General features: G+C 34.0%; 1 protein-coding gene across 2 annotated transcripts in view; it reads right to left on the bottom strand.

The window, feature by feature from the left end:
• Positions 1 to 3,009: 3,009 nt before the first annotated feature.
• The window catches only part of PEX3 (peroxisomal biogenesis factor 3), a 36,608-nt gene continuing 22,885 nt past the window's right edge, over positions 3,010 to 16,732 (bottom strand). For both annotated transcript variants that reach the window (XM_082668899.1, XM_082668900.1), the window contains exons 9-12: positions 15,966 to 16,036; positions 13,734 to 13,856; positions 6,331 to 6,427; positions 3,010 to 3,949 (exon numbers count right to left, since the gene is read on the bottom strand). In XM_082668899.1, the coding sequence (XP_082525025.1) occupies positions 3,866 to 3,949; positions 6,331 to 6,427; positions 13,734 to 13,856; positions 15,966 to 16,036 (375 nt within the window). In that variant the 3' untranslated portion in view covers positions 3,010 to 3,865. The remainder of the gene's footprint in view (positions 3,950 to 6,330; positions 6,428 to 13,733; positions 13,857 to 15,965; positions 16,037 to 16,732) is intronic.

Raw genomic sequence — 16,732 nt, 5'->3', positions numbered from 1 at the left:
AGGTATAGGGTTTAGTTAATGGGTAGCTGTGAGGGAGCTAAATGATAAAATACAGCTCAGCATTCAGAGGTGCTGATAAAATGCTTTGCTAATAACCAGACATTATATATGAAACAGAATGAGACACCAAATTTAAGTTTATTTAAGGTATATCTTGCTTATATGTGAAATATACTATAAGTGGGACTCATAACAAGCATTTTAAAATATTCCATCAAATTCTTAGCATTATCATTGGTATGGAGGGCAGGAATTATAGTAAGGATAATTAAAAACCAGAGCTCTTATTACCTATTTTAGCCAATAGTCCTTAACCCCCCAAGCAATTGTGCCTTTTCCCAGAGTTACTAAATAGGCACAAAATTGACTTGTTTTGAATTTCAGTAACTTTGGATTTTTCTTTAATGATGAGAAATATTGAAGGCAAGCAAAGCTAGATTATTAGACTGAATGATTTAGACATTGATATCATTTAAAATATGGATATCACTTTAATAAGACTCTCATTTTCTTATGAGTGCCACATTGAAGCAACACAATTACTTTAAAAGGTCAGGCTAATCAAATAAATATGAATTAGGACAATAGAAAACAAGACAGATGTTTTGCCTTCTGTTCATTTCAATTTTGTAAGTAAAAGACCTGGTTAGATGAAAACCTTCCTAACTTGCAAAAAAATAAATAATTGTTCATATCAGATTTTTATATATATACAGTAACCAACACATTTATGCAAGTTTGAAGGAGAAAGTAGAAGCTGTTTTAAGTAATCTCCATTTACCCAACTCACTAGATTAACGGATGCTCTCCATTTTCTTGGAAAAGCATACTGATTGACGCCCAGGCAAGCTGCAGGCTTTCAGTTAGTAGGCTTCTGTCTGGCACATGCTTCACCTTGATTTTCACTTGCTGCAATATATGTTTACCAAGGGTTAGTTGAGTTCGTTACTGTTATGGGTTGAATAGTGTTCCCCAATAATTCACGTCTACCCAAAAGCTCAGAATATGATCTTGGAAGTAGTGTCTCTGCAGATGCAATTAAAGTAAATATTGAAGTAAGATCATACTGGATGCAGGGGTCACAAGCATGTAAAAGATGACCATATGGAGACAGAAGCAGAGACTACGCTGCTACAAAGCCAAGGAATTCTTGGGGCCACCAGAAGCTGGAAGAGTCAAGGAAGGACTGGAAGGATTCTTCCTGAGAGTCTTCAGAGGGAGCATGGCCCTGCTGACACCTTAATTTTGGATTTCTAAGCACCAGAATGGTGAGAGAATAAATTTCTATTGTTTAAGCCACACAGTTAGTGGTAATTTGTTATGGCAGTTCTAGGAAACTACTATAGTTACCAAACTGATTATGCCAGTAGAACTTTTTATCATGTTGCATAAGCAGATGAAATGAGTGTGAACAGTTATAGTTTCTGTGAAAACCAAGTTGAATACTTTGGAAAAACTAGATAAACATATGTTGCCTTTTTTTTTCCCAATTTAAATGTACTGGTTAATTAATTGTGGGTAAAACAGTTGTAAAAGGACTTCCCTGGTGGCACAGTTGTTAAGAATCCACCTGCCAATGCAGGGAACACAGGTTTGATTCCTGGTCTGGGAAGATCCCACATGCCATGGAGCAACTAAGCCCGTGTGCCACAACTACTGAGCCTGCGCTCTAGAGCCCGCGAGTCACAACTACTGAAGCCCGCACGCCTAAAGCCCGTGCTCTGCAACAAGAGAAGCCACTGCAAAGAGAAGCCCGCGCCCTGCAATGAAGAGTAGCCCCCGCTCGCCACAACTAGAGAAAGCCTGCGCGCAGCAACGAAGACCCAACGCAGCCAAAAAAAAAAAAAAAAGTTGTAAAAGACTGAAGGGAAATATAGTAAAAATCTACAAGAATTCTGTACCCCTGGTTTACAACTATATAATGTTAATACATGTGATCTGTATAAGAAAGACAATTAGAGAACCCTTAGAAGCAGACCTACACTGAAAAGGTAGAAAAGACATGGGTCCTACATTCAATAACTGGCAAATAAAGATTATTTATATTTTAAGTTAAAATATCTAAGAATACATGTGTTATTTTTTAAATGATACCCTGCTTTAAATGACTTCTTGGATTAACCAAACAACTAAGGGTCCCAGATAAAAGGGCTCCTACTGTACAATTAGAAGACAAATTTATAATGTCTAAGTCCAATTAGCTTTAAATACATGTGGTTTTTACCTTGTCATCTCTAAAACTGCTACAACTCTACAGAGGTAGATGATTCCAGGTGATAATTTTCAGATGATCAGCTTTCTATCCTTAACAAGGCTGCACCTGTTCATTCTCAAAATTTCCTTGGATGAAATCCTGGGTTAATATTGCTGGAAGAGATGCATGCCCTATTACACACACATTTACTAATTTTCCAAAATATAGTTTTTCCACCACCCTATTAGAAATAACATAATTATATTCTGTCAAATTTTGAAAAGAAGCATTTGCTCTCCTCTCCACTTTTACATCTGTTTTTTCTGTTTTTTTTGTTTTGTTTTTTGTTTTTTTAAAAAAATATTCTAGGCATAGATTCCCTAGTGGTTGGCTTCAGGCCTAACCTGGCCTTAGAAGAGACTTCACAATTCATTTTCTACCTTCTACTATTTAGCTATATGTTATATGTTAGAGAAATAAAACAACATAAAATGATGCTACTGAAAATATTCTTATGCTACTGAAAATATATCTAATATAATGACGATCATGATTCATTTATTTCTGCTCTAATTACCCATATAAAGAACTATAGATTTACTAGAACAATGAATTATTTCTTTTCAGAAGGAAATGCTATTTATTTTTTCTAAACAAATAAGTTAAAAGAAAGCAACAATTACCAGTTAAAATGAAACTTGAAAACTAGTGTAATCTCCAAAAATAACAGCAAAAATGCTATGGGACAAATAAATTAATAGTTGTAAAGTATTAACTCAATAAAACCATATTTTACTAAAATACTTTATTGCAATAAGATTCACTGTTCAAAATCAATACAAAGTTATTAAAATTATTTACAAAAAATGAATGAAACTATGTACAGTAGTTAATCATAGCTGTGAGTAAACGGCATCAACACAATTTTTGCCCCTAAATCAATATGTAGTTTCCTAAGGATTGTTAACAACAGTAAAGAAAAAAATTGCTGATCATAGTTGTTCCCTATTTTTTTCTGGCCGTGCCATGCGGCATGCAAAATCTTAGTTCCCCCGACCAGGGATCAGGGATCGAACCCGTTCCCCCTGCAGGAGAAGCAGGGAGTTTTAACCACTGGACTGCCAGGGAAGTCCAGATCACAGTTGCTAAATTAACTGATTTCTCTAAAAAAACGAAGTCCTCAATCAGGTATATTTAAGACAAATAACTTATCCCTTTGAATACTAACTGGAAGTCTGATTCACTCCTGTATACTGTAGTCCAGAGAACTTAATGATTAAATAGCATTATTTTCCAGACTTCACACCTACTTCCCAAACAGATTTTACCTCAGTATTAATGTCAAAGTATACTGAATTTCCTATTATATAAAAGAAGTATCTACATTAATCAGTTTGGAACTAATATCCATGGTGTAACAAATTATTAACAATTCTGACATTTGCCCTGTGTACACTCAGATATGCCCACAAAAACCAGTTTGTTGATGACTTTAAAAAAATATATTAAGATGCCAAATAAATCTATTTTATTATGAAATGAAGACTTTGATTATGAATATATTTTTATTAGACATTTCAGTACCAAATCATTACCCTCTATATAGTTGATTTATTCAGTGTATTTTTTAAAGCAAATGAATTCCACTGTAGTTCTTCCTGAAGGAAAAAATCATTTCTCCAGTTGTTGAGGAGTACTAAAGGCCTCATACACATTAGCAGCGAAGTCTTTCACTTGCTCCATCATTAACAGATCCTAGCAAAGACGACAATAAAACATTACAGTTTATAAAAAGAACAGATAATCAGAATTCATTTCTGTAATCAAGCAACAAAGTTAGCTCTAAGTTTTGTGGCATTAAGGCCAAAAAGAAAACCATTTAATGAAAGAAGTAGTTTTTCTTATAATAAATTCCTGGAGATGTTTATTGTTTAAGTTCTTATGTGAGAGATAGTGGATATGATAAGTATTCAAGTGTGGCTTAGAGAAGACGACCCAAAATAGTCTTCAAATGGATTTCTGTGTGTGTCAAGTGCTAGAAGAGTATCTGTTGAATAAATGATTACAACACTATACAAGTCTAAAGGTACTTTTGCTGGAAGCTGACATGACATGATTGAGGTATATTACTTTCTAACATAGAATATATGTAGTATATCATATATTACATATACACACATACATAATCACACATATACACCTGAGAACAGGGGTTCTTAAGGGATCTGTGAATGTAGATAAGGAAAAAATTACATCTTTATTTTCATTAATCTTCAACTAAAATCTAGCATTTCCTTCAGTTATGAATGTAAGCAACAAACTGATAGTAGCAGCAGAACCTCTGAATTTGCCTTTAGTAGAAATCAGACATTTTTACATAATATGATAGACAGCTGTGGAAGTTACATGGAGTGCCATTACATCTTGTTATTTAATGCATGAACAAAGAAGCAATATTGCTATATCGTAAATCTGATTTTTAAAAGTATTTTAAAACTGTATGCAATTGGTTTTCTTTAAAACCTACGTATTTTACAATATGCATTTATAGGCATTATTCTGAGGAGGCGTCCACAGTCTTCTCCAGATAGTGAAAGGATCTATGACAACAGAAACCATTAAGTGCCCTGTGAGCAGCAGAGAAACAAGAAGTGAACCTATCCTTTGTGTTCTCTCCTAAGCATCAGAAAACCCAAGTGAGCTTAGGTAAGTCTTGTTCTCACAAATTCAAGGTTAAATTCTCTGAATACCACGTGGCATTTTAACTCATAGAAATCATAGTTAAAAAAATTGGTGGAAGTCTTGTCAATTAATGGTCTAGTTTATAAACTCAATCTACATCCAGTCACACTAAGAAAATTTACTAAGCATTAGTATCAATGATGTTTTTACTAGGTTGAAACCTTTTGTCTTCATTCTCAATTATACAGACTTTAATTAATGTAGAACATAAATTACTTAAGCACCAGAGCTGGTGTTGTATTACGCTTAGCTGTATTTCCCACTTGTCAAGATGAACAGCTTACTGATGAAGCCAGAGACTTCATGAAAATGGAGAAAGATAAAGGTTTAAATGCCAGAAGTTATAACTTTTTTTCTCACACTAATATACATGTAAAAATTAAAAAAAATAAACAGAAAATTTAAAACTAAGTTTTTAATTAAGATTTTTTGAGCTTAAATTAAGCTTAAAATTAAGTGAAATGAGATCAGCCTTATTCATTCTTTCTTCTGAAATATGAATGGCTAATTCTCATGGGTGAGAGGATGACACAGAAGACTGAAGGAGTGAGGAAAAGTAGCATGTTAAGGACAAGCTAATGACACTATACAGAGAAAGGAAGAATTACAACCCATAGTCTCAGGACTCTTCATGTCCTCAAGTAGAAATCCACAGAGATAAACGATACTGAGAAGATGCCATCTTTACACTTAGGCCTAGGGTCTCTTTGCACTGCACATTATGGCAGTGGTTTGGAACTGAGGTGTATTGCAGGTAATTTATTACTTGTTGTACAGTTTCCAAGTTTGCAAGTGACTTGGAAAAAAACCTATGGATTCAAAGTTGTCCTTTTAATAAAATTAGTCTTACTCAATGTATTCTAAAATGCTTTCCTAAGAAAGGAGATGGAGTTATAGGTAGTCTAATGAAAAATTTAAATAACCTACTGAGTATGCAGTTTTTAATGAGCAGATTATTGGTGCACTATTAATTGTTGTATTTATTAGCTATTAAGATGCTTTACCTTTCCCATAAAAATTTTCAATTTTTCCTCAAAATGCGAGGAACTAGTTCGCTGATTTGCCTCAAGGCTCAACTTTTCTACTAGCACAGCTTAATGCAAAACAGTAACACTGTAAATTCAACTGACCACTAGAATGTATTTGGACTAAAATGTAGTCTGTCTAACACGTGTTGGACTATAACATGGAGAAAGGTATTCCCAACCTCATAAAAGTGCCATGATACATTATTACTCTCATGGGTCATGCTACCATACTCTACATGTGGTTTCAAGTTTTTGGTTTCTTTGAACAAATATCATAGAAGAGAAATGTAATTTTATGTTGGACAAATAGGATCACAACCAAGAGTACAGTCTGTTTTTAATAATACCCCCAAGCTTTCCTCTTACCTGAACAAAATGACTAGGTGTTTCACTGCAAACTGAATGGATCTGTCCATTTATTATTGGAATTATCTTAGCTAAAGGCAGGCTGACACTGGAAAGACTGAAAAATCATCACAGTAATAATTATTTTCTTAAATTATCTTATAGGAACTTAATATTTTAATTATAAAAGTAATAGTCATTGAAAAGTACTTATAGAAATGTATTAATAAGAAAATAAAAACCACATATAATTCTACCACCTAGAAATAACAACTATGATGTCAATTGACATCATAATTAATTTTTTCCAGTAATTTTTTATATATACATATCTATACTTTTTGTGTTTTTAACACACAACTATAACATCCCAAGCAACACTTGTTTTGCATTTTTATTCACAGGTTATAATCATTTTTCCATCTCATTAAAAGTTCTTCCAAAGTTTTTGTCTGTTTTTTAATAATTATATAGTAATCCATCCTCTAGCTGTGACAATTTATATCATCAGCTCCCTACAGTTGGGCATTTAAGTTTTTGCCTAATATTCCTTAATATAAATAACTTTTTGTATTTACAGTAAATTACTGGGTCGAAGGGTATGAATGCTTTTAAGCTTTAAAATGTATATTGCCAAATGCTCTCTGCTTCTCTAACAGTTTATGAGGATACCTGCTCTATCATGCCTTCTTTCTACATCAAGCATTATCTTTTTCTTTAACCTTCATATGTCTGATAGCTGAAAATGGCATCTCACAGTTTTGCTCTGTATTTCTCTTAATTACTAGCAATGTCAAATGTTTTTTCCCTCTACTTCAGTGAACTGTACTGTCATCTAGTCAGCTGAGTAAGTAGGAAACCTGGGATCATCGGTACTTCCTTCTCCTGCCTATATCCAGCCTCTCCACAATCCTCAATATTTCTCAAATGTGTCTACTTCTCCCCATTGCCAAACCCATCCACACTAGGCATTCTCTCTTCTCTAGACTACAGCAATGACCTTCTAACCTGTAAATGCTCAATAAACATTTCCTGCATGAATGAATGAATGAATGTTATGTGTGACTATATATATAATGACTGTTAAATAATGAAACTACTTTTTGTGTGTGGGTTAAGGACTTGATTTATTACATAAAATATCACATTTCATACATTTAAACCTGGGACTACACTAAAATTTTCCTTTTAAATATCATGAAAATGCTGAAGCTATGGTATCTAACTAGTATGCTGTGCTAAGATTTGAGGGAATGCTTTTTTTTTTTTTTAACATCTTTATTGGGGTATAATTGCTTTACAATGGTGTGTTAGTTTCTGCTTTATAACAAAGTGAATCAGTTATACATATACATATGTTCCCATATGTCTTACCTCTTGCGTCTCCCTCCCTCCCACCCTCCCTATCCCACCCCTCCAGGCTGTCACAAAGCACCGAGCCAATATCCCTGTGCCATGCGGCTGCTTCCCACTAGCTATCTACCTTACGTTTGTTAGTGTGTCTATGTCCATGACTCTCTCTCGCCCTGTCACAGCTCACCCTTCCCCCTCCCCATATCCTCAAGTCCGTTCTCCAGTAGGTCTGCGTCTTTATTCCTGTCTTACCCCTAGGTTCTTCATGACATTTTTTTTTCTTAAATTCCATATATATGTGTTACAATACGGTATTTGTCTTTTTCTTTCTGACTTACTTCACTCTGTATGACAGACTCTAGGTCTATCCACCTCATTACAAATAGCTCAATTTCGTTTCTTTTTATGGCTGAGTAATATTCCATTGTATATATGTGCCACATCTTCTTTATCCATTCATCCGATGATGGGCACTTAGGTTGTTTCCATCTCCGGGCTATTGTAAATAGAGCTGCAATGAACATTTTGGTACATGACTCTTTTTGAATTTTGGTTTTCTCAGGGTATATGCCCAGTAGTGGGATTGCTGGGTCATATGGCAGTTCTATTTGTAGTTTTTTAAGGAACGTTCATGTTGTTCTCCATAGTGGCTGAACCAATTCACATTCCCACCAGCAGTGCAAGAGTGTTCCCTTTTCTCCACACCCTCTCCAGCATTTATTGTTTCTAGATTTTTTGTTGATGGCCATTCTGACTGGTGTGAGATGATATCTCATTGTAGTTATGATTTGCATTTCTCTAATGATTAATGATGTTGAGCATTCTTTCATGTGTTTGTTGGCAGTCTGTATATCTTCTTTGGAGAAATGTCTATTTAGGTCTTCTGCCCATTTTTGGATTGGGTTGTTTGTTTTTTTGATATTGAGCTGCATGAGCTGCTTGCAAATTTTGGAGATTAATCCTTTGTCAGTTGCTTCATTTGCAATATTTTCTCCCATTCTGAGGGTTGTCTTTTGGTCTTGTTTATGGTTTCCTTTGCTGTGCAAAAGCTTTGAAGTTTCATTAGGTCCCATTTGTTTATTTTTGTTTTTATTTCCATTACTCTAGGAGGTGGGTCAGAAAGGATCTTGCTGTGATTTATGTCATAGAGTGTTCTGCCTATGTTTTCCTCTAAGAGTTTGATAGTTTCTGGCCTTACATTTAGGTCTTTAATCCATTTTGAGCTTATTTTTGTGTATGGTGTTAGGGAGTGATCTAATCTCATACTTTTACATGTAGCTGTCTAGTTTTCCCAGCACCACTTATTGAAGAGGCTGTCCTTTCTCCACTGTACATTCCTGCCACCTTTATCAAAGATAAGGTGTCCATATGTGCGTGGGTTTATCTCTGGGATTTCTATCCTGTTCCATTGATCTATATTTCTGTTTTTGTGCCAGTACCATACTGTCTTGATTACTGTAGCTTTGTAGTATAGTCTGAAGTCAGGGAGCCTGATTCCTCCAGCTCCTTTTTTCATTCTCAAGATTGCTTTGGCTATTCGGGGTCTTTTGTGTTTCCATACAAATTGCGAAATTTTTCATTCTAGTTCTGTGAAAAATGCCAGTGGTAGTTTGATAGGGATTGCATTGAAAAAAGTGGAGAGATTTATGCATTCCTGAAGAGATCAGTCATTATTCTCCTTCACAGTACCTTTGCAGCATTTTTCTTTTTTTTTTTGAATTTTTATATTTAACTTATTTTTTATACAGTAGGTTCTTAACAGTTATCCATTTTATACATAGTAGTGTATACACGTCAATCCCAATCACCCAATTCATCTCACCATCCCACCCCCCACCCCACCACTTCTCCCCCTTGGTACCTTTGCAGCATTTTTCAAAACCTGTCATGATTTTTGTTTGATGTGTCTCTTTATATGTTAGTGAATTTGTCTTCCACAGAAATTGAAGACAGCACTACCACACAAGGTCCATGTGGTTTCATGCCCACCTCACTCACTGTATTATCCTAGCACTTTGTAAAGGGCCTGGTGCAGTGTGTGCTCAAAACATACTTGTTGACATGATTAATAAAAGTTTCATTCATCCATTGCTATGTCCCACCCCCAATGTCTACTTTCCCAATTCCACCTTCACAAAGCAATCAAAGTGATCCTACAATGTAAATCCCATCCTGTCACTCTCTTGCCACTTTTCTAGTGGCTCCCCAGCATTCTCAAGCTGACAATCATAACCTGTATGTGCTGAATTCTCCAACTTCATCTCACACCATTCTTTCCCTAGTTCCATCCTTTCAGCTGCCACACTGGTCTTCCAGGTCCTCGAAGTGTACTGTGGTCCTCCTGTCTTCAAAGTCTTTGCGCTATGACTTCTGCTCTGAATGTCAACTGCCTCACTCTATCCAAGACCTCATCTTTTTGTTCTTGTTCAAATTATTTCCTTGCAAACTCTACTTGACTTTCCATGTTTGTTCAAATACTTCTATTATATGCTCAACATTCTTTTCCTATATAACACTTATCATAGTTTATGCAATTATGTTTACTGTCTGTTTCTCCTACTAGATTATAAGATCCATGAGGACAGAGACTTAGTAAAGTACTTGATAAATAGCAGATGTTTAATAAACAGATTTTAGATAAATGGACAAATTGGTCATTTCTACATGCTCTTTTGTGAATTATGTTTGTGTCTCTGACCATCTCCTTCTTTGGGTTTCCTTCCTTAACTGATGTGTATATAATGCTATTAACCTCTGTATATGATGCATATAATTTGCAAATACTTCCCCAATATATCATTTGCATTTAATATTGATTATAAAGTTATAAATTGCTTGATCTTTAACTTTTAAATTTTACCGCCAAACATTATTTTATTCATATAAAGTTCTTTACTTTCATTCTTAGAAAAACTTTCTCCATCTTGAGATCAGCTAAATATTCACCTGTTTTCTATCACTTCATTTATGTTTTGATTGTTTAAACCCCCTGGTTTTTGCTTTTGTTTTTGTTTCTGGCTATAAGTATGGTACAGAAGGGCTCTAACTTTATTTTACAATTAGTCATCTTACCATGACTGTCTTACCGTTATTTACTAAATAATACATCTCTTCCTAACTTTTATCATATGCTATATCTTGTATATTTTAGAGCCTGTTTCTGGATTTTATATCCTATTTCACTAATTCATCTATTCCTAGTAACATATTATTTGAATAACTGTACCTTATAATACATGTTCTATAGGGAAAGTATTCATTGCTCTACTTCTTCAATAATTTCTTGAGTATTCTCAGCCCTTTATTCCTCCTTTAGTACTATCAGTTTTTTTTTTTTTTTTTTTGCGGTATGCGGGCCTCTCACTGTTGTGGCCTCTCCCATTGCGGAGTACAGGCTCCGGACGCGCAGGCTCAGTGGCCATGGCTCACGGGCCCAGCCGCTCCGGGGCATGTGGGATCTTCCGGGACTGGGGCAGGAACCCGTGTCCCCTGCATCGGCAGGCGGACTCTCAACCACTGCACCACCAGGGAAGCCCAGTACTATCAATTTTTCAGGTTCAAAAATAACAAAGCAACCACTCTCTAATCCTCAGTGGATTTTGATGGTACTTTGACCACATTTATAGATTAATTTTGGGAAGCTAACTTTACAAATTTTAGCTGATTCTCTTGGATTTCTAAGTATAAAATCATGTCACTTTCATATAACAATAACTTTTTTCTCTCCCTTTCTGAAACTAATGTCATTTTCTGAAGATAAGAATTTAACTTAGAAAATCAAGAGTCAACTAACAGTTTATTATACAGTAATAAACATTCAGTAAGTGTCTCTTCGTAAAATAAATATATAAAAATCACTGGCATTCCTGAATTTGGTTCTCAAAATTGTCTCTTCCTAGTCTTACTGCACTGGTTAGAATAATAAAATGATGCTGAATAAATATGACAATAGTGACCATCTTTATACTGTTTTTAATTTAATGGAAATAATTCTAGTGTGTTGCCATTAAGTATAACATTTGCTTTTGATTTCAAATATTTTATTATATAAAAAGGATTTTTTATTTCTAGAAGAGGTTTTATCAGTAATAAAAGTTATATTTTATTGAATGCTTTTTCAGCAACACTGAAGATGATGCTTGTTTTTTGTCCTATTAACTTATTAATGTTATGAATTAGTGTAATAACTTTCTTAATGTTTAAACTTCCTTGCATTCTTAAAATAAACCCTAATTAGTCACAGTCTTGGAGAATAACTAGAAATTCCAGGCTCTGATGTGAGACAAATGTGAGTGAACATCTGGCTTTACTACTCGCTGGCTGCGTGACCACAAATTATTTAATTTTTCTCTGTCTTAGTTTCCTCACCTGTGGCAAGAGGAAGATACTAGTACTTACTTCCTAGGGCTATTTTAAGAATTCAATGAGATAATGTTCTGAAAAATACCTATCATACTTGTATGTAGAAAAAGAAAACAGAAGTACTGGTCATTATTATTACTGCTATATATTTCTGGATTTCATTTGTTTATATTTTATTTAGGACTCATATCTATATTCGTACTTTAAGTGCATAGTTTTTCTTTTACATCCCATGTTTATCCATCATATTTTCTATTGGGTTGTTTCTTGTGATAGGAAAACTTTTAATATTATATATATATATGTTTATATATACATATATATTATATGCACATGTTGTATATATAGTATATACATAAATATATACATATGTAATATATACATATATATGTAAAATTTAATGTTTTATTAGTTTACATCATTTTTCTGTTGATTCTCTTGAGGGTTCTGGATTATTAATTGTAGTACACATAATTAGTGATATTTTCTCTCTTTGCCAATAGTTAAGTATAAACACTGAGTACTACAGGAGTGATAATGAGTACTACAGGAGTTCAGAAAAGACTATCAATGGCTGATGTAATTGTAACATAATTTTTATAATTCTTTAGTGTATAAGATCAAGTATTTGTTTATATTATATCAACTATTACAATTCTTATAACTACTCAGGAAATGACTAATACTTCTGCTAGGTAGAGATTATAGTGAAATTTTGTTGACTGGAGCACCTTGATTTAGGGAGTATTTTATAGAGGCTGAAATTTTTTTTTGATAATTTAAAGAACTGCTAAAAAAGATTTTAGGATGATATTTAAATTGCTTCAGAAAATAAATTTTATGATGCTAGGCATTCCAAATCCTCAATGTTAACTGCAAATTATTCCTTTTTGTATAATAAAGATGGGTCCCAGAGAACCGGGCAAATAAAATAATCTTGCCCTGTGTATTTGAGAATTAAATTGGACATTGCACATACATACTGCATATCAGTTACTGTTACCCCTAATTTTAACAGATGAGTTTATAGTCAGTTAACATTGATTTAGTACCTATTATTTTCTGAATTTAACTTAAAAAACTGCAAAAGAGTGTAAATCCTAATAGGAGATTCAAGGTGCTCATGCTGAGATGATAAGAATATAATAAAACCATAAGATATCTTTTGGCAGTGTGAATCCATGACTTAGTAATAGTTATGATTAAAATCACTACCAATTGCACTAAATAAACATTCCTAATCCTACAATAAGGGCTGTAGAACTAGGAGATAATTCATCAAGTGGGAATTTAGAAACAAGAATGCTTGGCTGAATTATACAGGCTAATTACGGCTTATAGTACTGGAATAATACAAGAGAAAACATTAAAACTTAAATAATGTTTTCAGTTTTGTATTCTAAAGAGTGAAATCTAAAAAGCCCCAATAATTGAAATTTGGCCTATAGAAAAAATAGTTTCACAACTTAAGTACTTTATATAGTGGCAAAATTTTTGGAAGAAATGAAAGTTTTAATATTGAATACTGAAAGAGCTCCTCCTAATGAAGGAGTCATTGGTTGAACACAGTTTAATTTGTTGAAAAAACAAACATTCAAATTTATCCTCTAAGATATTTTTGTTACCTGGAACAAAAAATAAACACATCCCAAAGCACTATTTTATTAGAACATTCTTTAGACTGATAACATTCTTTTATGTCTTCTTACCTATTCATGGAGTTACCGTGTTGCAGGTCCTGTTCAGTAGGTCGAAAGAACTCAGCCATATTGTCTAGCAGTCTACTAAATCCTCGGTTTAGACAGGTATTCAAAACTGTACTAAAATCTGGACTACACAAAATAAGAGGATAAGTTACTTTTCAGATTTTCAATCGAAAAGGAGACAAATTCAATAACGATGTGGTTACCTTTGACAACCACCAACATTTCTAGTCACAATTTAGTTTTTAGACTAAAACACTATAAAAATATATCAAGGAGTCAATCTTAAAAGTTAAGCATAAAAAGTGAGCTTATTATTTAGCACAACACAATGAGAATATTCATGCATTTTGCTAGATTTTCTTACATTAGGCAGCACTTTATAAGTGTATTTTTATAAATATCAATAAATAGTATTACTTCTCTTGAGGAAACACTTGAAGAGGAATCCTCTTATAGTCACAGGTTATTGGTTTGCCTTATATACTCTATCATATCATCCCAGTGAGACAGAATATTTTATTAACATGTACAACAGATGAGGAACTGGATACTTGAGGGATGAAGAAATCTGTCCAAAGGTTATGTAATTAGTAAATATGGGAGCCAGAATTTGAACCCAGGCCTTTTTGATCTTAAAGTTCAAGCTCTTTTTGTTACATCATGTCAGTACCTCACAAAAACTCTTTGATATAAAGAATAATATATGTATGCTATGAGAGTTAGAAACTGCCTAGTTGAACAGATTAATTCTATCTTCGACATGTAGAAATCTCAATTCAACTCATGAGAGTGGAGGGCTAGGGCTATAAGTTTGGGAATTACTAACATACAGACAGTAAATTAGTAGGAGTATATAAAATTGCTTGGGGCAGCTGAGGATGAAATAAGAACAAATACCTGGGAAACACTAATATTTAAAGGAAAGGCAGGCATAGAGGAACCTAAGAAGAAATGATCTGAGAACTGAGAGAAAAATTAGATTTTTCATTGAAGCCATAAGAGAAAGGAATTTCAAGAAAGCCTTGATCACCAGTGTCAATTACTAGAGAAAGGCCAAGTAAGATGAGCATTACATGTTGACTGGATTTGGGAAAAGTTCACTGATGACCTTTTTCTAGAGCTTCATGGAGTGGTTTGAATAAGAAAAAAGTGGAGATTGCTACTGTAGAAAGTCAAGGGACTAGAACTTGATGAATTCAGATAGTAGAGTCAGTAGCTGAGTTAACCTAAAAATTTGCTGATTTTCTTCAAGATTATGAAAAAATATTATAAACAAAGGATATAATTTGCCCAGAAAACAGAACTAGAAAAAAACTAGAAAAAATGATCTTAAATTATCTTTAGTTGAAAAGAAACTTTGATATTTTAATCACTTAAGATAAAGTGGATGGAACTGGTATTACCACTAAGATTTCACAATGATAGAACTACCTCAACGAGTGTTAAGTGGCTCAATCAAGGTTGACCAGATAGTAAATAGGACAGCCAACCTTGAATCTAGGTCCTCTCGTCTTCTAATGCATAATCTGATGCTTTTTCCATTTCTAACACTCTGGCTCTCTTCTGGGTAATTTAAAATAGTAATACTCAGTTTAGGGAGGATGTGAAATTTTTATCACTCAAAGATTTAGGAACATTATAGACTATCCTGAAAGCGTTAGGGGAAGTAGTTCTCAAAATTGAGTACAGGTGTGTGTGCATACACATTAGCATGTGTGTACATGTGTCTACACCTGAGGCCTAGCTGGAGCTGGCTAGCTTTGGCTGCCAAGAGCATCTTTTCCCAACTCTCCAAGTCAGCACTGAGTGACCTCAAGTTGGTAGTCAGCACTGCTGTGGCTACAATTTGTTTCTGGTCTTTTTTCTTTACAGGGCTGGTTGTTAACCATTTACCACTACACACTGAGCATATGAGAATCACCCTTGAAAGCCTTCCTCAAAATATAAATGCTAACTATCTTCCAGTTCCTTAACTAGTATATCAGAGTCTCTAGGCTAGGAAAGTAGGTGGGGGCAAGGCATGGGTCTCCTAAAAAAAAAATCTTTGCTTCCCTCCCCACCCTAATAAGAGGACCATTAGTTTAGGTAGGAAATCCTACTTAAGGCAGGGGAATAGATTTTAAATTTAATTTTAACAGAATATTATGTTGAACGTTGTTAAAAAAAAACTATAAAATGGTCATAAGTACATTCAAAAAAGAAACACATGCTTTCTGTTACATGCAGTATACATACCTTTCCAACATGTCTCTAGTTTCATTGAGTAGTTTAATAGTGGTAACATCTCTAGGAGAAAGCCCACAGGCCTGTGAAATTAAAAGGCCACATTTCAGGGTTTCAAATATTAGCACAGGGTTATGATGAAACAAATCATATTAATAAACTCAGGAGTTCAGGAAGCCTAAAAGTCTATGTTCTATCAACAATCAAAAAATGTTAAACTCAAAACACTATAAAGGTTCATGTGCACAGGTAAGTAGTATTTAGAACATGAGTCACAGTAAGATCTTTGTTTATCTGACCCCTATTGGACACATTTCTAGAATATACTTACAAAGAAAAAAATAGCCTTTGAGGTTGCAGAGGCCAGGGATTTTTTTTCTGTGATTGTTAAGACTTTTTATCAGGATATGTATGTGTCTTTTCTCATCAATCTAGTTTAGTCTAAGGCTCTGTGTGTCCTTTCAATCTGAAGTTGCAGGTTTAAATTTAATTCAGGTAAGATTTGGTCTATCATCCCTCTCTTCATCCGTTCTTTTGAATCATTTTCTTTTTTAATTCCACTGTTGAATTTTAAAATTTGGAAATTGCTTTATCATTCCAGAAAGCTTTTTAAATACTATTATTGCATCTCCTTGAGATTCTAATTTGTAAGTAAGTTTTCTCCTGTTTCTTTCATTAATTCTGTCAGGTCTGTTCTGCTCGTTCAATTTAGCCTCCATCCTGCAGTTCACAGGGTTTCCTCACATGGTTTGCTTTTTTTTTTGGCCTATTCATGAATG

This window comes from Grampus griseus, assembly GCF_964374135.1.
Source record: "Grampus griseus genome assembly, chromosome: 13".
Taxonomy (NCBI): Eukaryota; Metazoa; Chordata; class Mammalia; order Artiodactyla; family Delphinidae; genus Grampus; species Grampus griseus.
This window is presented reverse-complemented; position numbering and strand designations above follow the sequence as displayed.